General features: G+C 37.4%; 1 protein-coding gene and 1 long non-coding RNA gene across 4 annotated transcripts in view; one reads left to right on the forward strand and one right to left on the reverse strand.

Annotated features, from left to right (window-relative positions):
* The window catches only part of FAR2 (fatty acyl-CoA reductase 2), a 212,465-nt gene that overhangs the window by 152,830 nt on the left and 33,638 nt on the right, over window positions 1-25,997 (forward strand). For all 3 annotated transcript variants that reach the window (XM_065523947.2, XM_005570465.5, XM_045364928.3), the window contains exons 3-8: window positions 2,540-2,715; window positions 6,341-6,520; window positions 16,851-17,028; window positions 18,342-18,386; window positions 20,180-20,298; window positions 21,058-21,125. In XM_065523947.2, coding sequence (XP_065380019.1) covers window positions 2,540-2,715; window positions 6,341-6,520; window positions 16,851-17,028; window positions 18,342-18,386; window positions 20,180-20,298; window positions 21,058-21,125 — 766 coding nt within the window. The remainder of the gene's footprint in view (window positions 1-2,539; window positions 2,716-6,340; window positions 6,521-16,850; window positions 17,029-18,341; window positions 18,387-20,179; window positions 20,299-21,057; window positions 21,126-25,997) is intronic.
* LOC102133134 (uncharacterized) lies at window positions 2,574-18,216 on the reverse strand. Its single transcript, XR_001483323.4, has 3 exons — window positions 17,043-18,216; window positions 6,307-6,486; window positions 2,574-2,780 (listed from the first exon to the last, which is right to left on the reverse strand). It is a non-coding gene; the product is annotated as an uncharacterized lncRNA (long non-coding RNA).

The following is a 25,997-nucleotide window of genomic DNA, read 5'->3' on the forward strand; positions in this document are numbered from 1 at the left end:
TTAAAGAGTATTATTTCAGGAGCTATAGCGGTATGGTGAGATTCCTGACAGGGCAAGTCCTATTATTAAGCAAGGCTAATGTAGTAAAATGGAATCCTCATTTAGCACTGTGGTTTGAATTGATGCAGCCAATTCATTGATTTATTTCAATGGAACATTATCAACTACTATCTAAATCAGAAAACTCAGACTTTTAAAAACCTGCACTATGTTCATTCAGATATGCATTCTTGATTGAAAATACAATTCAATAGATACAACACAGATTGGAACATTATTTCCTAAAACTGTAATGATCTCATGAAAAGTAATGCAAATATGAGATCTTGGTGCTGTTCAACATTGCACAGGTTGTCTGAAAGTATAATGTGGAATAGCAGTATATTCTGTCTTTTAAAGTCGTAAAAACCAAAGGCAAAAGGAAATCTAAATATGACAACTTACATCCTATGTAAGGAACTCCATTGTGAGAAGGGTGGAGGCTGAAAGCATCTCCTACTTCTTGCTCTCCGGTAGTCAGAAGTCTTCACAGGCCAAAGTGAAAGAATCCACAGAACCCCAAGTAAATTTCTAGTGAATATCATGTGACTACATAAAATATATCATGTAGACTCAAAAAGAGTCTTCTCCAAATTAGTTATCAAAAAAGAGAAAATTATACAAATTTTAGATAAGCTTATCCAAAACTATTCAACATGTTTGTTGTACAATTAACGTTAACTATCAAGAGGGAAAACATCTGACTCTAGAAAAAAACATTTAGCATGTTTTTGATTGATTAATATTAAAAAAAAAACTATTAAAGATCTTTCTGGAAGAGTCAGAATGACCTCTTTGTTGAGAATGTGCCCAGGACACTTTATCAACCTTATCAATCCCAGATGTCAAAAGCACTGAGGACTGACCTAACTTACAAATTATTTTCAGAATTGCAGTAACACACCACTGAAAAGGCTGCCCCTACAGTGCAGAAAAATAGTAGACAGAATTGAAGTATGTTAACGTGACAGATCAATATGTGGATTTCATCCCTTTACTAGACATCTTCATTAAATCCTCAGAATGGCTTCTGAACATGCTCTTGTCTGATACAAATGAGATATGGTTTCTCTGACTACCTGAGATCAACTTTTTATTACCCAATAAAAACAGCCTGGGGTACATCTCTAATGGATAGATCTCTCTTAATCCTGTGACTAAGGATCAAGGAATAGGTAAAAATACTGTTTGGGGGTTAAGGGAGAGAAGAGGACTGTCTCTTTTACTATATTATGATTAAAACCACAGGCTAATTTTCTCTGCTCTTAAATTTTCTAAACATTTAGCTTTACTTTTTGTTTTCTCACTGTTAATATGCCACACCAACACTAAGTAAAATTCCATTTAATCAAAATAGGTTGGAACCAAGATCATTTTATTAAAATCATATTTCTTGAAAACATGGGAAATGCCAAGTTAATCTAAGAATTTCTGTGTGGAGGGGAAAGTACTGAATCTATTCTATCTGAGTAAGTGTAACTAGAGCTAAAATGGCCACTGCTCTTCCTTTTCTCCATTATGAATAAATTAGAATATTTTAAAAATCAATTAATATCCCATAAAAAATACATGAGCTCGTGTACTTACTAGACAATAATTGCCATTTATATTAGAATGAGATTACATAACATTTTTATATGTTTCACCTATTACAAATTTGCTTCATTTGTTATTTGTTATTTTCTAATTATGTTTGTGCTGCTAAGATATTTTGTTAATTTGGTTCAGTTAACCAAGCTGTTGGTAATTTTGCTTGTAATTTGTAAAGGCTTTGTAGAGGCTGGTAATTTTTTACTGGAAACACTTATTCTCAGTCAAAAATGGAAACTATTACCATATGTAAATATAAAGCTGGCTTAAAGGGGAAAAGAGTATAAAGGCAGGATGTGGATGACTTACTCTCACTTTTTCACCCTGCAGGAAAAGTTCAAAATGCGCACCTTACTGATTATTGGAACTGATTTTTCAAACGTTTCTCACATGAAATGTAGCAGGAATTACATTAAACTGGCTGAATTGTATGAAATAAAGTAGATGGTTCTTGAGTAAAATTTTTTTTTTTTGTTTGTTTGTTTTTTTTTTTTGAGACAGGGTCTTGCTCTGTCACCCAGGCTGGAATGCAGTGTTGCAAACAAGGCTCACTCCAGCCTCCACCACTTGGGATCAAGGGATCCTCCCACCTCAGCCTCCCAAGTAGCTGGGACTACAGGCACACACCACCATGCCTGGCTAATTTTTTGTATTCTTAGTAGAGACAGGTTTTTACCATGTGGCCTAGGCTGGTGTCAAACTCCTGGGCTCAAGTGATCTTCCTACTTTGGCTTCCCAGAGTGTTGAGATTACAGGCATGAGCCACCACACCCAGCCAGATGTCTTCTTTAAGTAATATTATTACAACTAAAACCAGTTTTTGAGTATAATTAAACAGGTTGTAGTAAACAAGAACAATGTGATAATGATGATGCTATTTTTTGTATATTGATCTATATTTATGTTTCAGCTATTTGAGAAAGTCAAAGAAGTTTGTCCAAATGTGCATGAGAAGATCAGAGCTATTTATGCAGATCTCAGTCAGAATGACTTTGCCATCAGCAAAGAGGACATGCAGGAGCTTCTCTCCTGTACAAACATAATCTTTCACTGTGCAGCCACTGTACGCTTTGATGACACTCTCAGGTACATTCCCATTTCCCTCTCATGGTTTGTATACATTTGTGTGCATGTAAATTTCTTCATAGTTTCTGTAAAGAAAAAAAAAAAAGAAATACACTCTCAACAACAACAAAAAAACATACAAAGAAGCAAAACTCCTCCCAAATCCCACCATCTAGAAACAACCATTTACTATTGTGGAGAACATTCACTCCAATTTTTCTTTATGTATCTATGATTACATAGGTGTATGTTGAATTTTACTGGAAGAAAATGGCATCCTAGCGAGGATGATCTTTTGCAACCTGCTCAGTTATATTTTTTGATATCTATCATTGTCAATAAATATTCTATTATAATTTGTAATGATTACATGACATTCCATTGAACATATGTATAATATATTAAACCAGTTCTATGTTGGTGAACATTTGGATTGTTTTAATTTTTCACTATTATAAACAACACTGCAGTGAACATCTGTATGCATGTATATTTTTCACCCCTTTGTGTGCTCTTCTTGAGATAAATTCCTAGAAATACAATTATCAGATACATATCAGATGTACCCAGGTTATGAACAGTTTGCATTTTCACACATAATGCTAAATTGCTCTCCAAAAATGTGGTGTTTGCTTACACTGTCTCTGTGCACATGAATGCTCATTTTTACAGTCACAAAATAATACTATAATTTTAAAATTATTTTTAATGTTGCTAATAGGATAATGGAAACGGTAGCACATGTTCTGATTTGTATTTCTTTGATGATTACAAACGCTAATGATATTTAAATGCTTATAGGCATTTTGTTCTTTGTGAAATGCCTATTCATGTTCTTTGCTTTCTTTGCCTATTTTTCTTTTCTTTTTTTTTCTTTTTCTTTTTCTTTTTTTTTTTTTTTTTGAGACGGAGTCTCGCTCTGTCGCCCAGGCTGGAGTGCAGTGGCGCGATCTCGGCTCACTGCAAGCTCCACCTCCCGGGTTCACACCACTCTCTTCCCTCAGCCTCCTGCGTAGCTGGGACTACAGGTGCCCGCCGCCACGGCCAGCTAATTTTTTGTATTTTTAGTAGAGACAGTGTTTCACCATGGTAGCCAGGATGGTCTCGATCTCCTGACCTCGCGATCCGCCAGCCTCGGCCTCCCAAAGTGCTGGGATTACAGGCGTGAGCCACTGCGCCCGGCCCTGAGCCACTGGGCCCGGCCCACCTATTTTTCTATTGAAACATTTTTTTCTTATTAATATTAAGACTTCTTGAAAGTTTCAGCATTGTAATTTTTTTTTTTTTTTTTTGAGACAGAGTTTCGCTCTTGTTGCCCAGGTTGGAGTGCAATGGCAGGATCTTGGCTCACTACAACCTCTGCCTCCTGGGTTCAAGCGATTCTCCTGCCTGAGCCTCCTGAGTAGTTGGGATTATGGGTGCCCGCCACCACGCCCGGCTAATACTTTTGTATTTTTAGTAGAGACGGGGTTTCATCATGTTGGCCAGGCTGGTCTCGAACCCCTGACCTCAGGTAATCCACCCGCTTTGGCCTCCCAAGTGCTGGTATTACAGGCGTGAGCCACTGCACCCGGCCATTAAACTCTTCATCTTTTATAAGGCTCAAACTATTTTAACAATCGATCAAATGTCTTTCACGTCTATTATTTATGCAGTTATTTATAATTTCCCCTAGTATTTTTATGGTTTCATTTTCACATTTAGATATTTGATCCATTTATAAAGTATTTACCTAGAAAGAGGAGTACAGGAAAATTCTGTAAGGAGAGTGATGCAGATGTGAAAGTAAAGCAGCTTTATTTTTTTTGTGTGCCATATGGTTACTTTTAAACAATATTTGTTAAATATTTTTACTCTTTATCTGATATAAAGCTCTTAAACTAAATTTCAGTTTTTAAAGTATTTTGTTACATTAAATCAGGCTTTCACTTCCAGTACTGTATCATTTTAATTACTGTAATTTTTATTATATTAGAGCAAGTATGCTCACAGCACTCTATTTTTTTTTTTTTTTTTTTTTTGAGACGGAGTCTCGCTCTGTTGCCCAGGTGGAGTGCAGTGGCATGATCTCGGCTCACTTTAACCTTCACCTCCTGGGTTCAAGTGATTCTCTTGCCTCAGCCTCCCGTGTAGCTGGAACTACAGGCATGCACCACCATGCCCAGATAATTTTTGTATTTTTGGTAGAGACAGGGTTTCACAATCATGGCCAGGCTGGTCTCGAACTCCTGACCTCAGGTGATCCACCTGCCTCAGTCTCCTAAAGTGCTGGGATTATAGGCGTGAGTTTCCGCACCCAGCCGCACTTTCATTTTTATAGAATTTTCGTAACTGTTCTCTTTGCATATACTTCTTGATTAAATTTAAGATAATTTTGCCAAGTTTTTAAAAATCTTGGGAGTTTGATTAGAATTACCTTGTATATGTAGAATACTTTAAAAACATTTAGCATATTTAAAATATTGATTCTTCCTATCCAAAAACAATATATGTTTTCCCATTTATTCAATTTTTTGTTATTTGTTTTTTGTCATTATATATTCATTTATGATGAATTTCATATATTTTAAATGTTCAACTTTGAACATTTCTTCCCTTTTATTCTCTAATTTTTATTTATATACAGGCAAGCTAGTGATTTTTTACATAATTTTTATCAGTGGACACCTAACTGAATTATAGTACATTTCAGCTTTTTTAAAAGCTGCTTCTATTTTCCAGGTATGCAATTATATAATCCGACAGTAATTTTTGTGGCTGTCTTTTTAGTATCTGTATCTGTTCTTTAATTTTATTTTTCTTTCTAATTAATCACAGGACTAGGACTTCAGAACAATGTTAAGTAGCAGTGTGATTGTAGGCATTATTCCCACCACAGATGTTACAAGCAGTGCTCCTAGCTTTTCACCATTAAGAATGATATTGGCTAGCAAATTTAAATATATGTTGCTTAATCATTTTATTCCTATTCTAGTGAATTTGTTTAATTAAATTGGAAATGGAAATTAAACATCGTTTTAAACTTTTCAAAATACATATATATTCTTATATAGTTTTTCTCTTTTGAGTTAAATTAAATTAGTAAGTTTCCTGGTATTGGATAAACCATGTATTCCTGGAATGAACTATTTCATTGTTATCACATACTGTTTATATAGCTTTGTATTCTACTAGCTGCAATTTTAGATTTTGACACCAATTTTCATGTCTGGCCTGGACCTTTACCAACTTACATTGCTCATTTAAAAATTCTACTGTTGCTCCCCTCAAGTTTATTTATATTTTCCAACTTCTTCAGTTAGATGCTTAATTTACATGTTTTTGTTCTTTTAATGGCTGCCTATAGAAGCACCTTTACAAATTCAGAGGATTGTAATTCTTTTTTCAGTTGATTAGAACCAACTGTCCTCTAGATATATGTACAGTGTGTCAGTGAATAGGATTTATGTGCACAAAACACATCATCACTACATAAAACATTCCGAGTATCACATAACTGTGTAGCCATGACCCATCCTTCTCTCCCTAGTGTTTGGTGCAGCCACCAAAATCTGATAGGTATGCCAGTTATTGGAGTAGGTACAGTTATAGCAAGGCATGATGCTGACTTACCTCACTGTATTTCCTTCTACTTAATCTTCTCTAGACATGCTGTGCAACTTAACGTCACTGCCACCCGGCAACTCTTGCTTATGGCTAGTCAGATGCCAAAGCTGGAAGCCTTTATACATATCTCTACTGCCTATTCAAATTGTAACCTGAAGCACATCGATGAAGTTATCTATCCGTGCCCTGTGGAGCCAAAAAAAATCATTGATTCCCTTGAGTAAGTTGGTCTAATAAAGGGATCAAGGGGCGGGTAGAATGTTGTTCTCTTTGATTCTTTGTAGCTATTAATGAGATGATGAAGTGAAACACTTTTGAAGCAAATGTTTTGAAATGATGCTAGCTTTAGCTACCTTGTCTGCTAGTTCTCCTGGGGAATATATTGCTAAAAGAGAAAGGGGATAGAAAATTCTTAAACATTTTGTGGAATTGTGTAGGATTGTGAGGTACTTGGGAATACTATACATGGAAGTGGTTTCTCAGATCTTAATGAACTTAGCATTGTCACTAGATAAAGCAAGTAGAATGTATAGAATAAAAGTTCAGAAGAAAAATTTTCAGTTCAGACTGACATGAGTCTGGTGTAGCTCCACCAGTAACTACCTGTGTGACTTTGAGCAACTTCCTTGCCCTCTCTGAGCCCCAGGTCCTTCATTTGTAAAATGGGCCCATTTTATAGTTGTGAAGTTGAATAGTTATATAAAACACTTATTGCAGTATTAGGGAGTGTTTAACATCACTTAATCAAATGATTCTTAAAAAAGAACTAGTGGCTGGGCACGGTGGCTCACGCCTGTAATCCCAGGACTTTGGGAAGCTGAGGCTAGTGGATCACCTGAGGCCAGGAGTTCGAGACCAGCCTGGCCAACATGGCGAAACCCCATCTCTACTAAAAATACAAAGATTAGCTGGGTATGGTAACAGGTGCCAGCTACTTGGGAGGCTGAGGCAGGAGAATCACTTGAACCTGGGGAGAATCTCTTGAACCTGGGAGGCAAAGGTTGCAATGAGCCGAGATTGTGCCATTGCACTCCAACCTGGGCAACAAGAGTGAAACTCTGTCTCAAAAAAAAAAAAAGGGGGTGGGGGAAGAACTGATGAAGAATAAGAATTGCTCCAATATCTAGCAGAAGGTGACAGTCTCTTGACTTATTTGACTGAGACACACTTTCCTTACTGTCCTATGATGCAAGAGAAATAATGTCTAGGATTTTTCTCTTCTTGCCAACCAGCAGAAACCACTTTCATCTTAGGACACAGCTCAGGTCTTATTCTAAGTTTGTTTTCTGCTTATTTATTCTACTGCTCCATTTTACTAAGCTTACCTTTAAAAAAAAACAAAAAACAAAAAAACTACATAAAAAGTATTACAACAGAAAGATGGACTATTTCACAATGAATTGTCACATTATAATTTTATATAATACTGTATTTATATTTAATATAAACTCTTTAAAAAGTTTTAGCTAAATCAAGAGTTTGTTCCCTTCAGGGCAAATATTTTTATCTCCTCCAGCTCTGAGAATAGATATTTTTGTCTGTCATGTAAAAATATCCAGGACAAAGAAGAATGAAAGTCATCTAAAGGATCTGGAGGTTAAAGTTGCTAATAAATGGAGGTTTGCTAAATTGGTACAGAGAAAAATTTTAGAGTGCAGAGTTCATCAGGATAGTGGGAGAAAAAGCAGGTGTACTCTGAGGCCCAAAGTCTAGACAATAAAGTATGTTTAAAGCCTCAGAGCATTTTCAGGATGGAATTGGTTTCTGTCAGTTACCCTCTTATGGTGTTGTCTCTTGGTAAATGTGATGCTTTCATATTTGATATGTCCAGGAGAGAGGCAGACCCCTTTTGATTCCAGACTGTTTCCTGGACCTTCTCCACTGCTGATCTCTCTAACACCTGACAGGTCATAGTGCAGTTTGAGGTAGCAAAAGAGCCCGAGAGTACATCAGAGAAAAGAAGTAAGAGGCCAGGTGTGGTGGCTTACGCCTGTAATCCCAGCACTTTGGGAGGCCAAGGTGTGTGGATCACCTGAGGTCAGGAGTTCGACACCAGCCTGACCAACATGATGAAACCCCGTCTCTACTAAATACAAAAAATTAGCTAGGTGTGGTGGCACATGCCTGTAATCTCAGCTACTTGGGAGGCTGAGGCAGTAGAATCACTTGAATCAGGAGGTGGAGGTTGCAGTGAACTGAGATTGCACCATTGCACCCCAGCCTGGGCAACAAGAGCAAAACTTTGTCTCAAAAAAAAAAAGAAAAGAAAAGAAAAGAAGTAAGAGTTCACCCATAGAGAAGGGCTTCTCTAGGTACTCCATACCACTTCCTCCCAAACTGTGTCCAGACACAAAATACCCCTAGGTTTCAAAAAAGAATAAACTCACCTCCCAGAGGAAGAGTTGATTTACCTTCAGACATTCAGCACTTTCCATCCTCCCTCAAGTATATGTTAATCAGACAAGGCAGGTAATTGCTACATGATTTATGAACAAACTGCAACTGACATTTGTACAAAATTTTTAATGTCCATTTGTCATTTACTGCTCTCCAAGGATAACAATTATTTAAGCAACTAATTAGAACTAGGAATGAAGTTACTTTATCTCAACAGATAAATTTTGGGTGCAATTAAGGAACTAAGTTTTTTTAAAAAATAGAGAAAAGTAATACTTATTATTTGCTAATTCAAGATTAATTAGGACATCCAGCCCTCCCCTTACTTTCATGCTGCAGTCACAAAGAAGTAAGGCCTTCCCTCCTCACACTCTGCCTGCCTGTGCACTCGAAACTCTCTGTTTGTTCCTAGAGTTTATTTCCCCTTCTGCTTCACCTGGTTAATTCTTACTCAGACATCAAGGCTCCCCAGTGAAGCTCTCTGGCTTAGGCACCCTTCCCAAGTGCCCCCATAGTACCCAGTGTCCAGCTTTATTATTGCTCGTAACACAGGTCATTCTGAATGTCTGGTTGCTTATCTACATTCTACATTAGACAATGAGCTTCTCAGTGGAAGAGGATATTTCTTGCTCCTCTTTGCATCTCCAGCTAGGGACTCAATGCTCGCTGAATGAATGAAAAGCTTTTGGTGGCACTACATGATTATTGTTGATACTGTTTTGACTGTGTTTGTTTGTTTGTTTTGACTGAAGCAAGAATAGATGACAGAATTCCATCACAAGCTGATATTTTGGGATGCAGAAGTCTTAAGTATAAAATATCTATCCATATCCCCACATCTTACCCTTGTTTCTGGTTGTTCATTTTTTTCTTCTTAAACTTTGAATGAAACCTATATGTTAAGTTTTGAATAGCACTTTAAATAAAACCCAGCAACCCCTCACCAACTATACCATGATCTACAACTATTTCAATGACTCCTATACCAGAGGGAATTTTTGGAAGTTTTAGAATAAAAACATTAAAAATCATTCTGAATAAATACCAATTCACCTACATCCAGGTTTTGTTTCTTTGTTTTAGGAAAATACTTTGTTCCTTTGATTAATTCTCTATTTAGTCATTGATCTGTGTTAAAATAGAATTATTTTCCAAGGTTTTTAGGTTTCTATTTCCCTTGGGAGTTTTTCTTTCTTTCAGTGCAACAGAGAAATGCCTGGGGGACAGTTTTTTGTTTCTGTTGTTGTTGTTGTTAACGGTAACTTCCAGGAGTCTAGTGGCTGCCTTTGCTCTTAGTAGTTCAGCAGTTCTTTCTTATTTATTTATAAGGAACCAGGAGTTAGACAACAAGATGATCTTGAAACTGTACTCTTGGCATTATATTCTCAAGAAAATCACTGTGACAATGTAAAATGAAACTTTGTTTTTCCAGAAAATCAGTTGAATGGGAATTCCAGGTCTGGGAAATAAAGAAGGATTTGCATTTTTGGCCCGGAGCTTTCCTGATTGCTTGGGCAGCAGTGGTACTGCTCAGGGTTGTTAATAATGGGACTGTGAATGTGAACCCCATGCTTACACCCTGGTCCCAACCTTTGCAGTCTCTGCTCGTTCAGCTCCCCCCATTTTCTATTCATCCTGTATCCCGAGACTGTCAGGCCTGAGCTCCCTTTCTTTAGCCCCTATCTAAAAACTTTTAGCATTACCTTGGCCCTGAAATATTCCAGAAAGATGAAATTTGATTTTGTTAGTACAAAAACTTTAGCACATTAGCATAAATATATTTTTAAAATAACTTAAATCAGGAGTTAATGCTTTTAATGAGTATGACAAGCATGGCCGTTAATCAGTGTTAAGCAACTCATTTTCCCGGTTCTTATATCTGTAGTTGTCTTCCGCCCCTCATCCCAGTCACCAATTCTGATTCTGACTCAGCTCTACCTTCATATTACCAGCTTCTGCCTAGCTGGTGTGCATAAATGGATCAGGGATTGCCAGTGAAATTCCAGTTTTCCAGAATAACAGCTTATGTAGAATGTTTATTTTTTAAAATGCACCTCACTGACCAAGAAAAGCAGGGTTTTATGGTTGGTGCTTTCCTTATTTTTTAGGTCAAGGTAACTCCTCTTAGGGAAACCAGTGTAGAAGAAAAGGGCTTTTGTGCCTGTATAAAAACCTGGAATAACTAGAACCAGGTACTAGAAAAACAGAATCACAAATATTTATGGCTCTATTGAACATATGTAAATAAATCTGAATTAAGAAGGGAAGGGGGGACATGAATCATTACTGAGCAACGAGCAAGACACTTTCACCGACATTTAATTCCATAACGTAATATTGTAGGGTTGATGTTATTATCACTGCTATACTCATCACGGAGCAAAAAGCTCAGAAAGGCTAAGTAACTCCTTGAAAGTCTCTCAGACACAATTTTTATCCATGGCCACTTGATTCTGAAGCCCACGGTCTTTCCAGTCTACTCACAAACTTGGCAGTGGTAGAGATTAAAAGGTGCTTTCTGGCCGGGCGCGGTGGCTCACACCTGTAATCCCAGCACTTTGGGAGGCCGAGGCGGGCAGATCACGAGGTCAGGAGATCGAGATCATCCTGGCTAACGCAGTGAAACCTCATCTCTACTAAAAATACAAAAAATTAGCCGGCGTAGTCCCAGCTACTCGGGAGGCTGAGGCAGGAGAATGGCATAAACCCGGCAGGCGGAGCTTGCGGTGAGCCGAGATCGCGCCACTGCACTCCAGCCTGGGCGACAGAGCGAGACTCCGTCTCAAAAAAAAAAAAAAAAAAAAAAAAAAGAGCACCACACGTGCTTTCTTAAGATACAGACTATGTTCCAAAGAGTTCATATCCAAGACAAACAGAACAGGGCAGAATTATACACGTGCGGTGGTGGGGAAACTGGTGGAGTGGAAGGAGGCGTATGAGAAGACTTGGAAGAGTGGATAGAGAGTGGATAGGTGAGATGTGCACACGTGCCCGGCAGGGCAGCTGGAGCTGGGAAAGCCACGCGTGTTTGGGACACAGCCAGAAGTCCATCTTGGCAGCACACGTGTTACGTGTAGGGAAGCAGTTAGAGATCAAACTGGAGAGGTAGGCTGGGCCATACTGTGGAGATTTTGCATACTATGCGGAGGAATTGTATTTAATTCTCTAGGCAGTGGAGATCTATTGAAGGAGGGCCATGTGTGTGCATGCATTTTTGTGTGTAATTTTGGGTTGTTTGTTCATTTGTTTTCATCATGGAAAAGTGCCAATGAAAGTGGGCTTCAGGAATATTAATATGGCCAGAGGTCGGGGGAGGCAGTGGATTAGCATAGGGAGTAGACAGAGGAGGCGAGACTCATTACCAGAGAGGAGTGGTATGGAAGACAAGAACCAGGGCATGGCAACAGATATAAAAAACACCTCCATGTTTTGGGAAATAAAAAAACAGTAGGACATGGCTACTGCTTTGCATATGGGGTTGCACCTATCAAATTAACTCCAATTAGAACATGCATACTTGTCATGTTTTGCATTTCTCGTACCAGGGATTTAATTCTTTTAAAATTCAATTCTGTTGAAATTTTACTCCAAGAAGCAATGTGTTTTTGAGAGCTAATCCTGATATATTCAAATCTCAATGACTTCGGTTTATGGAGTGAACTTCTTTTAAATTAGTGATTCCCTGATTTGCCTGACTGTTGGAATTTCCAGGGCATGTTGAAAATACAGATTATCAGACTCTTAACTCTGCAGATGTATTTAGTGATTCTCAAATGGCACCCAGGAATCTGGATTTTTCCCAGGGGCCCTGTGTAATTCATATTTATGAGCAGGCAAGTTTGGGAAAGAGGGCCTTAAGGAACTTTTTCACTGAGCAGTCTTCATTTGAAATTAGGACCATTTATCTTCTTTATCTCTATGCTCCCTCTTTCTCCTGCTCTCCTTGCCTCCTGTTGTCTTTCAGTTCTTAGAAGTTTTAATTAAAAGTTCCTAGTAGATCTGTACCTACTAAAAACCACACTTCTGAGGCTACACGGTCACCAGAAGACACAGCTAATCTGCCATGTAAAAAAGGAGAGGCGGCATGTGCACTGAGGGTGCAGGTGTGAGAGGCAGGGGAATGGAGGCCCCCACAGCCAGCAGCAGTGGCCCTTATCACAGCCCTCTGGGAGATATGAAAGGAGGTCACATGTTGGAAAGTAGTCTTTTTTGCCTTCGTGCTATAGAACACGTTGTTAACACTAAAAAAGCTGATCTCTTCTAGGGGAATGGTGAAAGCTGATTCTAGCACTTGTGCTTTTAATTTCAGGACGGCACAGCTTCAAAATATTTAAGTAGCTAAATAAAAATGAAAATTCTGTGTACTTTTATATTAGCAGGCTTTAAATTACAAACCAGAATAAGATTAAATTGTTTCTTAACCAAACTGAGTAATTTTCACAATGGCAGGCCATTGTCAGGACATTCAGCATCTGGCTCATGTTTGAGCCAGGCTAAGTGCTCTGTAAAAGTCTTGAGGGAAATAAAGAGGCCAATTCTCCATAAGCATTATGCTCAGAAATACCCTGCTTCCCACTGGAAAGTTTAAGTTGACCTTGAAGCCACCTTCACCAAACCAAGGTTGGTCAACACTTTTCACCACTGCCACTGGACACTTTACTTCCAATTTTGTTTCCTGCTCTACAAAGATATCCCCTTCCTTCCTTTCCCACATTCTCTCTACAACCTTGTCTTCTTTTGAGTTCATCTGCTCTCCCTTATCATTGTCTATCTCTGCTTCCTAAAACTTCATATAGTACAGAAATTGGCCCATCAAGATTATCATGCGGAAGAGCATCCATTTACTGAATAAGGCAGCTGGCTCCTGGGGGCAGAAAGGTGATTAGACCTGCGATAAAAATTATCATCCCTGTTCTTCTGGACTCACTGTCCAGTGGGGAGTAAGACACATAAGCAAATACAACTTGATAACTACAACAATCAAGAGAATGACATAATCTAGCCTGGAGAAAGAGAGAGCAAACGTTATCATAAGGCAGTGTGTCCACTACTTACTCTCTAACAGATTTCCTGATAAACTACAAGGCTTGCCCACTTCTTGCATAAGAAAATTGAGGGGATCAGGGGAGGGGAAATACATATGCCTCTTGGTATTTCATTCAGTAAATACACAAATAATTAAACTATTAATGATATAATCATGTTGCTTCAATAAGTTTGAATCCAAAATTGATAGTAATCTTTAGAAGAAATTGTGTATGTGTGTATATGTGAACACACATAGACATATACATACTGCTTTCTGAAATTTTAAATGACTTTATGCTTCTTCTGAAGCAATTCAAGGTTAGAATTTGAGACCCATGGGTTCAAAACATCTTCTTGAGTATACTGGAGGACATTTAGATTAATTTCAGACATGCATTTTGGTTTATGTAGTGTTTTTTATCCATGCTAACTTATTTACTGTTTTAAAAACAAATTGAGAACAAACAACAGCAGCAACCCTGAATTGACTGTTTAAGTCCTAAGAATGGCTTGGCCCAACCAGTGGATGTGCATGTTTATTACACTAATCTCCTCTGAACCTAGGAAGTGGCTGGATGAGCTGCAGATGGTCTAGATGTATTATAAATGATATTTTATTTTTATTTGTTTTATTTATTTATTTATTTTCAGACAGGGTCTCTGTCACCCAGGCTGGAGTATGGTGGCACAATTATGGCTCATTGGAGCCTCCAACTCCCAAGCTCAAGCAATCCTTTTCCCTCAGCCTCCTGAGTAGCTGGAACTACAGGTGGACGCCATCATGCCCCACTAATTTTTTAAAACTTTTTTGTAGAGGCCGGGTGTTATTATGTTGCCCAGGCTGGTCTCAAACTTCTGGACTCTAATGATCCTTCTTCCTCAGCCTCCCAAAGTGCTGGGATTACAGGTTTGAGTCACCGCACTGGGCCAGAAATGACATTTTAAAACTATTACCGACAAAGATGTATGCTCACTGGTTGTTTTATTAAAAAATAACAATGACTTAGGTTTATTGGCTCATTTTGTTTTATCAAAGAGCTTAAATGCAGTTTTGAATATTCCTGTTTACCCTCATGATAATTTAGAATGAGTATAATTATTGCCATTTTCACAAGTACAGTTGGAACGAGATAATTTATATTCTTGTTTATCCTCATTAGAATTTAGAATGAGTATAATTATTGCCATTTTCACAAGTACAATTGGAATGAGAAGATAAAACAGTGGAGGACAGGTGTAGCTGAGAGTAGCAGAGGCAAGTCATCTATAGAATATTAAAATTTCTTGCATGCGTGCTGTCAGAAATCTACAAAACCAAAATTTTCTAAGACAAGCAAACTCACCAAGCTTTATAAGGCCCCTATCCCCCAAGTATTATCCTTTCCGTGTACCCCAGCATTAATTACAGCAACTGGTACTAGCCATGTGACATACATTCCCAGCACATTTTTGGGCTCTGATGTTTTCTAGGATTTTTTTCTTCATAGCCTTATTGAAATTAAGCTCTATTCCCTCAAGACCTGGTTTTCTTAAACTACATATTTTTGCAGGTGAGAGAAAAATGGTCTCAGGTCAGTCAATCCACTGTATGAAATGAGATAGTGGTAGGATTATTGTTAAGATGGAGAGGTGTCCGCATCATCCTGTATTCTTTCCCAGCCCCCAGGTGACCATATAATTAAAATACCCTAGATATTTCTATGTAGTGGAAGTTGTTTTTAATTCTAGAACCCCTCAATCTTTCTCTATTCAATTTAAATGAAAAGCTATTTGAGTATCCAGAACACACTCAGCACTAATAGAAGCAAAGCAAGAAAAATGGAAACATTATAGTCAAGGCCCATGTTCTAACTCAGGATCAAATGAGGCATTAAAATTGAAAGTTGTGATTCTGAATACGTCTTAACATCATGTACATCTTAGTGGCTCAAAAATTTGTCATGTCAGCCAAGTGGTAACTGAAGATTTTCTACAATCAAAATAGTATAGTTCTGTGGAAATAGATGTACCACATTGATTAGAAAAATCACACTAGCATATTTCGGCAGCTTAATTTTTAAAAAGCTATATTATATCAATAATTTAACCACATAGATCTGTTAACTAGAAGAATGTTACATATATAATTGACAATACTTTTGTTGCTTTCTTAGAGAGGTGTAGATAGACTTTGGGGTTATCAAGTGGTTCTGACATATTTTTAAGAAAGATTAGGCTGATGCTATGTAACTTTGTTATTCATGATACACATTATCTTGTAAATAGGAGTAGTCAATAATCGTGATTTTGAAGCTATTTCAGAGCACTATAATCACCCCACTTGACAGACTTCAGAATTTACTGGAAATCTCTGGAGATAATTATCAAATTATTAGCATAGACTTTAAACAGATCTTCAAAAATGCATTACATAGGTTTGCTAAAACAGATTGTAAGTCTGCCAAAAGTAGTCGCTTTGATTTGATTTGCATTCAGTGAAATTTTTAAAATTTAAAGCTAAAGGCTTCAGGATTACTACATCAGATTTTTATCGGACAACACTGAGTAGGGCTGCCACTGAAGCACCTTGGATGAGAGCCTCTAACGCCCTGAACACAGCATTCAGCACACTACTGGGAGAATGACTGGGACTCAAATATGTGTTCAATGAATGTACTTATGAGCTTGCTGGAGAGGAAGTAAAAATAACCTCTAATATAGTACTACTAAACCTCTATTTTAGTACTACTACAATAAAGTAGTAATCAATACTGATAAAGTAGCAGTAGAGCTAAAGTAGTACTAATAAAGTAGTACTAATAGCCCTATACTATTATTCGTAATAAAGTAGTATTGCTATTGATTCTATCAGTCTATCTACCTACCTGCCTGCCTGCCTACCTACCTACCTACCTATCTGTTTGGATGGGAGGGCATAGGATAAGATTGGGCTTAGCAGTGGAGAGCAAAGGGCTCGTGCATGCTTTGAACAGGTACACACTCAACCTTGGTATCATGTGACTGTTCTGAATTCCAGAACTGAGGCCAAAAGGTGGAAGTTTTGTTTGATTGTGTCTCACATTTTCCTTTTGGTTTATTGTCTAACATACGTTACTAGAATTCTCTTTATTCTGACTACCTTTTAGGTGGTTAGACGATGCTATTATTGAAGAGATTGCACCCAAGCTGATCAGAGATTGGCCCAATATTTACACCTACACCAAGGCCTTGGGAGAAATGGTGGTGCAGCAAGAGAGCAGGAACCTGAACATTGCCATCATAAGGCCCTCCATTGTGGGAGCAACTTGGCAGGAGCCTTTCCCAGTAAGCCCACTCACCTGGATTCTGTGTTTTGCTTCCAAACTAAGGTTCTTCTAGCCCAATTACTTTCTGATGTCTTTCTTCTTCTCCTCCTCAGGATTTATAGCTAAGTGCAGCCGATCGAATATGAACTAGGGCAAAATTCCACTTTGGTTTCCAGCATGTGGCTCCTCTGGCAGTTACCTTGACTGTCCTAGAGTTGGATGGAGAGCTTAAATTAGCTTCTAATTACTCTAGTCTCAAAATTCCCATGGGTGATGGTTTCATATCTTGGCTTTCTTACTACAGTTTAAGCATACCAGAATGTCCTTAGTGGCCAAATTGGTAGTATTATAACTGCCAGGGTAAACAAGAGTTTCAAAGCTCACAGAAGGATCTCAGTTTAGGAATACTAATTTTTTTAAACCTCAGCATACTGCCATGACCTTTTGAAAGTACTTTGAATTACATCATCTTCTTCAAAGCAAATCTGTGAGGCTTTGGGGTAAATTCCAGCTCCACTACTTACTGGTAATGCAATGTTTTTGAGTTGTCCCTTCCATAAAACAGGACAGATACTACTTTGGAGAGTTGATTTAATGAGACAATGTATGAGGAGTGCTCAGTCTCAAGTAAAAGCCTGGTCCCTACTAAAAGGCTCAACAAATATTAATCCCTTCATCTTCTCCTCTCTTCTCTCTCCTCTCCCATTATACACACACATTTGACTTTTATACTGTAATGTAAAGAGACATAATAAGGTCAGCTGAATGGCTTAGGTCTTAAGAAACAAACTTAAAAACACATTTCCCTCTAGCTGCTCTTAAACATAATCTTTCTGTAACATCTTTAAGCAAGTCAATACACATACAGAAACACACACACACACACACACGTATATATATCTGTCATGGACTCTATAGCTGGTAAAAAATGTCAAGAAATGGGCCATTAACACAAATCATGTTTTCAATGTTCTCCTAAGGAGGCTGAAATCAGGACTAAGGTGGAGAAGGATGGTTGGTGAATTGCTTAGCAGATCATGATATAAGGACAAGGTCCATAAGAGGTCATAAAACACCAGAAAACCATTCATGGCTCCTGCTAAGAAAAACAATCCTGGCAAAATTCTAATTTTTGCACAGTCAAATAAAGTACAGAAAATGGCCAGTGATTTGCCTTTATCTTTTGAGATCTAAATAATACTGAATTAGATAGTTCTATTGGCTGGGATCTCAGTGCTCTTGTTTGAAATTTATTAAGATTAGACTGCAGATGTTCCAAAGATAAAACAATTTTCTGAAATGTGTAACCAACAGAAATCTTCTTTCTTTTAGGGTTGGGTTGATAATATAAATGGACCTAATGGACTAATTATTGCGGTATGTATAACAATGAAGAAATAACTCCCTGAAATGTAGTAGAGGAAGAGTAACAAAATTCTTAGTGCTGACTTAGCTTCATTGATCCAAAAATATAAATGCTACTTTACTAACAATTGAGGCACATTATTTTAATTGTTCTAATTGTAATATAGAGGCAGGATGAAATTATTTTATTCTTTGAGAATTTTTTATCAGAAAAACAGAGGTAATGTGCTATCAGTTACTATTTAGGAGTTTTATTTTTGAAGCCTTTGAGCATCAGGACTTTTCTTTAGTTACCACAAGATGGGGGTATTTCCCCCTTTTTGCCGTTTATAATCACATGAATTAGTGCAGTGAATTGAGGATGCAGTAAAAATATCTTCAAAGATTATTAAATTCTTGATTATAAAACACATGTAAGAGTTTATGTGTGTGTATAGAAAAGAGATATACATCAATAATTCTTAATGAATACAAGAAAGAGAACTACCAATTGCAGCAAATTTTTCAAATACAAAAATCCATGAATATAGGCAACACCTTTTCAATAATCTCTTACCAGGAGAAACGTGGCTCCTCTAGGTAAGCAGCCCTCAGTGCGCATCTCCCCGAAGTCCAGATTGATCCAGCCAAGCTGTGGGACTTCACAGCTCACACTGAAGCATTTAGGGTCTAAACCCCACTTCACTGTTTTGTACAATGAATAGGAAATCAGTGATCTAAATGCGTTTAAATCTTATTAGGGATTTAGACTGCGCTTCAGACTCTATCTCTGTTCCTCCCAGAACTAGGGTCAACATGAATTGCAATATGAATATGAGACAGTGAATTATAACAGTGACAAAGATCTTCCTTCCGATGTCTGATTTTTCAAGCAGCCCTTTTCTTTCTGTTTCCCATCTGCCTTCAACTCTTTCTTCTACAAAAGTTCAGTTGGGGTGAACATTTAGTGACTTAGAACATCATTATTTTAACATGATCCCAAAGCGGGTTTCATTATATGCAAAGCTGCATATTTATTTACATTTTCTAAAATGTTCTAGATTGGTTTCTTATGTTCGAAAGAAGGGGAGCTAGTTATAAGACAACAGAACTGAGTAACATAAGAAAGTGCTAATCATTGCAAATCAATGTTGGAAACATGCAAAGCGCAAAGAATCAATTTCATAAACTCAACAAATTATTGACATGAATAATTCCTAATTCTTGCATCTATGTAACATCAGTGATCTGTGAGGTGAACTAAGATGCTGAATAAAAAGTAAATAATAAGGCAATTTTTCCAAGCCAAAAAAAAAGTTTTATTTTATTAATGGTGGAATTTCACCAATTAATATTTTTCAAATAAATGTTTCTTAAACTTTTAGTGCCTACTATTGCTTGTAAGCTAATAAACCCTAGCAGAAAACAAAATCATCAAGGAAATGGTAAACAAATATTAATGGGAAAGTTAATGGGAAATTTGTATAACCTTAATTCTTAACATGTTTTATGAATTTTTAAGATGTAAAAGTTTATTCTTGGTGTTTGTTAATTGAGTTTATTAACCTCTCACAAATTCGAGGAATTTTATTTCCTGAAGGAACGTGAGGAACACTAGTAGTTCATGGAAATGCTGGAGATGCGCTTGGCTGGGAAGGTAGGATAGACTGAGGAAGTCAGACTTAGCATAAGAACCTGGTAAGCAGTGGATCAATGTTAGCTGTTTTCACGTACTGCACTAGTATAATCAGTTTGATGATACATACTTTAGCCCCAGCTATTATTTAAGACCTGGATTAACATTTTATGTTCTTTTTCCTATGCAGGCTGGGAAAGGGTTTCTTCGGGCCTTAAAAGCTACTCCAAAGGCAGTGGCAGACTTAATTCCAGTTGATACAGTCGTCAATCTCATGCTAGCTGTAGGATGGTATACTGCAGTTCACAGGTGTGGATGCTCAAGTGGGCTTTCAAAGGTTTCAAGAGGGGCAGAGTGAATATATTAGGCCCATTTTCCAAATATAGACATTTCATTGTACAAGACCCCAAATGTGTGAAAGTGTGTATTTCAATATTTTATGGAGTTCCTAATATGCCATCATATATGCATTTCGTTGTTTTATAAATACAGTTTAGAACTTGGCTACCCATAAAGTAATAAAACCTTTAAATCACTTAACTGTAAAATTCTTGATAACCAAAAGGCTTTTCTTTCTATTCAGTAGTCTAAAATTCAGCTTTCTCTTTTAGGGCAAAGGAGATAGAAATTGATGAAATGAGAGAATATATTTTTTAATTGAACTCTGGTAAATGCCAAAAGTTCAGTCACGGTGTGTGGGGAAGCTTCCTGGTACAAAGGAAAAAAAAATAGGTTATTCATATATTTGGGTCTGTTAGTGAATGGTAAACAGAATTAAATTTTTCTTATGTGAATTCACACATATGTGCTCCATACTATGTCACTCCTATTTAACATCTCTTTCACACACACACACACACACACACACACACACACACACGCTTTTCCTAGTCTTCTTCCATTTTGCTTGTTAACCCAGAGAAAGAATGAACGATGGAAGCCTTTCATAGGTTGCCTTAATCAGATGAGTTACTGAAACCAATCTGTCTAAATATTATTTTTCCTTATTTTTTCTTTCATTAGCTTTCCATTTTGTTGTACTTATCTAATTTTTATTTCATTTTCCAGACCTAAGTCAACATTAGTCTACCACAGTACATCTGGTAACCTCAATCCCTGCAATTGGCACAAAATGGGTAAGTGCTTTAGCCATGTAAGTCTATAATTACTAGCATCTGGCATAGAGAAAAAATTCACAAAGTGTGTCATGGAGCTTAGAGCCTATACGGGGAGAAAGACAAAAAGTAAGTAAAGACACAAAATAATGAGATATTGTAAATGTGTGGTAGTTAACTAGAATGTACTGTGGTTACCAAAGAAAGGAGTCAGTGGCAACGTGTGCATGATTGTAAGCAGTAAGGGGTCCACTGGCTATAAAGATTTTAAAAACGATGAAACAAAGCAAAAGTTGGCAGTTACAAAGAATGTCAGTGATAAAATACTGAAATACTCCTCCCTGCTGGAGCAGTGGCTCCTACACACACCCCTTCCCTTCTTGATATGTCACTGAGAATGCGACGTGATCAATGACCAATGAGATTTAGAAAAGTCAGGTGATGTTATTCCTTTGTTATTGAGCCATCATACTGATCATTAATTTATGCAGCTTGCCTCTCAGGTGTGCAATAACCACTCCACTAGCGATTTGTAAAAGTGAATGGGAATCACTATGGGAGAAATAAAAACGACACCCAGATTCCTTGAACCCTTGGGACCACGGTCTTGGGTGGTGCTGAGGAGACTATATTTTTAATAAGCATCTAGATGATTCTTCATGCTTGGTGAAATGGATAAACCCTGTACTATACAAATAATTGATTTGTCTGAATGTAAAGGACTGGATCTGTTCAATGTATAAAACCATGGAAATAGAGTTGAGTACAACTTAAACATCTAATGATGGTAGAAAGTTAAAAGTAGGGAGTTTGGCTATTCTGTAGGATTTCCTAATGCCTACTAATGCACACTTTCTTTCCCTGTTACATAGGTAACACTACCTCTACACATTCCAGTGGTAAGCCATGGTGCTGCACTGAGAGTTCTATTGTAGGTCAGCTAGACACTGTGGCTCATTTTGTAATAGGCTTTGAATTGAAAAATGCTTTTCCAAGAATGAAAAATGCCTGGCATGCATGTATTTTTCTCTACTCCTCTTAAACCTATAGCAAACATTGTTGGCTGATACAACATTGTTTCTCCCTGTGCCAAGGCTCTATTCTAGATTCCCATCTAATACAGCATTTCTGAAAGCTATTACTAATTAATTTGATGTTGCATTCAAATTAAATTCATTTGTGTTTCCTATCAGGGTTCTTAGGAGGGATCAAAATGCTTCCTACTAGGAGCAGTAGCCATGCCACAGGAGGTTCAACATACATAGCCTCAGGTGACATTACAAGGAGTGATAGACAGCTGGGTCGGTGAACATGGGATATCAGAATCTCTTATGCTGTCAACCTGTGCATAACTTTTGGTTATGCATAGAACCAAATGTTTTAATAATGCCACATATCTTTTAATAAATGTCTATGAACCGGTGATTCTTGAGACTCTTCAAATTTTAAACTATCCTGCCATTTTTAGGATAAACCCAAGTGGGTCACAGCATGTTATCTTTTATATATTCTGTTTAATTCAGTTTGCTGATAATATATTTCCCTTGTTGTTTTCTATTCTCTGAAAGTGTTTGTGTAAATATTGGAGCAATCTATTCCTTGGAAACTTGGTAAAATTACCTATAAATTATCTGGATTTGTAATTTTGTTGTGAGAGGATTTTTTATTGCCTCAATAGTTAAAGAATTTTGCAGGCTTTCAGTTTCTACTGGAATCAGTTTGAGTAAATTATATTTGGCTCTTTTTCTAAGAATTTGTCTGTTTTAAAACGTATTCCCATAAAATTTTTCATATTATATCAATTTTTTTGTCCTAAACTGTATCTGTAATTATGTTTCTCTTTTAATTCATAATATTTATGTGTCTTCTCAAAAGGGTTTATTACTTCTTTTTTCAAAGAACCAACTTCTTCTGGCTTTATTGATTCTTTATTATGTTGCTTCGTTTTCTACTGCATTGATACATATTGATATGTTGCCTTATCTCTATTTTCCCCTTCCTCCTGTTTTCTTTATTTCTTTCTTCTTTTTTTTTTTGAGACGGAGTCTCGCTCTGTCGCCCAGGCTGGAGTGCAGTGGCGTGATCTCGGCTCACTGCAAGCTCCGCCTACCGGGTTCACGCCATTCTCCTGCCTCAGCCTCGCGAGTAGCTAGGACTACAGGCGCCCGCCACCAAGCCCGGCTAGTTTTTTTTTGTATTTTTCATAGAGACGGGGTTTCACTGTGTTAACCAGGATGGTCTTGATCTGACCTCGTGATATGCCCGCCTCGGCCTCCCAAAGTGCTGGGATTACAGGCGTGAGCCACCGCGCCCGGCCTCTTCTCTTTAATTTAGAAATACAGCTCACGAATATTCAGCTTTTCTAATACATGCATTTATGGCTTTATATGTCGCTCAAATGCCACTTTGGCTGTATCCCACACGTGTAGTTGTATGGTGTTGATGTTATCATTACTCTCTAAGCGTTAAGCATTTTTCATTTAAATTCTTCTTCGACCTATGAGGATGCAGAAGTGCAGTTTTCAATTACCAAATTAAACTTTCTACATGTGCATGAGTTTCTACTTGTACTTCAGATCAGAAAGACAGTAGCTTAATGGTTAAAAGTCTTGGGCTTTAAGATCTAATATTCTTGGATTCAAATCATAGCTCATTCATTCATTCCAGTACTCATTAAATAGGCGCTATTCTTGGGCTAAGGATATATCACTAAACAGAAATCCATGCCCACATAGATGTTATATGCTGGTATGGTGCCTACCATTTAGTAGACTCCGCTACTTACTAGTTGTGTGAACTTGAAAAAGTCACTCAGTTTCTCCTCGTAGATCTTTTTTTTTTTTTTTTTTTTTTTTTTTAAATCTGTCAATGAGAATAATCATCATTCTATTCCAGGGAGCTCTTGGGAGGATTTAATGAGATAAAGTGCTTACCACAGTGATTAGGACGATGAACATTTCAGTAAATGCTTGCTATTACCATTTGGACAGCTTTCTCAGAAAGCCATTCCTAACCCAGCCTCAGCCCTGCCCTTCCTGGCACACAGAGCTAGAGGCTTCTTTTGTCTTCCACCAGAGCCTATTGTACTGATCTCTAGCAGAATACTCAGGCAAAATATTGTAATCATAAATTGTCTACATCTCCCACTAGATTGCCAATTCCTTAAAGACAGGGAATATATCATAAGTATTACTTTTTTTTTTTTTTTTTTACCTCAGCACCTACCACAATGCCTGGCAAGTGTTAAATGCCAAATAAATGTGTTTGTAATGACTAAAGGAAGGATTGGTATAGATTTAGGAAATGGAAAGTAATTGTATGTTGCTGAGATATTTATTCATTCATTTAGTCAAAAAATATTTATTGGGCACCGATTACCTGCCAACCACTTTCAAGGTACTATATAGGTTGAAACAAAATAGACAAAATTTTGTTATGGTACTTAAATCTTAGAAAAGAGAAATATACATCAGATATGGTTGAGAGATTGCAGAAAAATAAAACCGACTAAAGAAGTAAATAGTGATGTGTGAAGGCTGCTGTTTTATATGTGATGGCCAAGGAAAGTCTGTCTGATAACGTGTCATCTTAGTAGAGACCTGAAAGAAGTGAGGGGGCAAATCGGAGGGACATGTGGAGGAAATACCCAAGTTGAAGAACCAATAAGTGCTCCAGCTCTTTAATCATATTCAAGGACAGCAAGCAGGCCAGTATGGCTGCAGCAGAAGCACTGAGAGGGAGAATGGTAGGAGATAAAGTCAGAGTGGTGGGCAGATAGAGTGAAGATGTAGAGAGTGCAAGGCCTTCCAGACCATGGCTGTGACTCTAAATGAGATGAGATTCCACTGAAGGGCTCTGAATGGAGAACTATCTGTAATATACTCTGAGTTACATTTTACGAGAATCACTCTGGCTGCGCCATGGAGGTCAGACTGTAGGAGTACAAGGGTAGTGGCAGAGACTACTTAGGACGGTACTGCAACACTCCAGGCTACAGTAGTGGTTTGGATCAGAGACACAGCAGGTGGAAATTATGATTCTGGGTATTTTTCAAACAGAGAGCTGATAGATTTTGTTAAATTGTGTGTGGGTTGTTAAAGAATCAAGGATGACCCCAAAGTTTTTGGCTGAACTACTAAAAAAATTGAATTACCATTTGGTTAGAAGTAGATTAGTGAAGAAGCAGCAAGTTTGTGTATGTATTGGGAAGGGGGTGGTTGGTAGTCGGAGTATCAGGAGGCCAATTTTAGAGCTGTTAGATGTGAATGTCTATTACACATCCAGATGGAAATGTTGACCAGGTATATGGATATATACATCAGAATGTCAGTGTTGAGATCAGAATCTCTTATGCTATCAACTTGTGCATAGGTTTCCGTTATGCACAGAACCAAATGTTTTAATAATGCTACATATGTTTTAACAAATGCCTATGAACCAATTGATTCTGGAGACTCTTCTTTGTATAGGATTTATATTTTCAGATAGATTTCAGCTGGTATTTTTTTAAGGAGGGCAACAGTCATATTACCATAATAACTGATGTCATCATAATTGAATAATGAGCTTAGGCATACGCTTTGAAAAAACACCTACATACATTAAATAAAATTGAATTCAAATGAATATCTTTTGGAAAGAACTACTGAATTCACAAATGTGCATAAAAAGTTCTTAAGCTTAATCTAAGTAATCATATAAAAAGAAAAATACTATTATGAATAAAACCCTGGATACCAGAGTGGACAATTGAGTCTAACATATTCCCAGGGAAGTATTTGAAGTAAACTAACACAAAGAAATCTTGCCTTGAAAATCTTTAGAATCTTTTACTTAAACCTTTACTAAAGAGTGAAATAAAACGTTAAGAAACTTTCTAAATGGTTCTGAAAG

Source organism: Macaca fascicularis, chromosome 11 (genome assembly GCF_037993035.2).
Source record: "Macaca fascicularis isolate 582-1 chromosome 11, T2T-MFA8v1.1".
In the NCBI taxonomy this organism is placed as follows: Eukaryota; Metazoa; Chordata; class Mammalia; order Primates; family Cercopithecidae; genus Macaca; species Macaca fascicularis.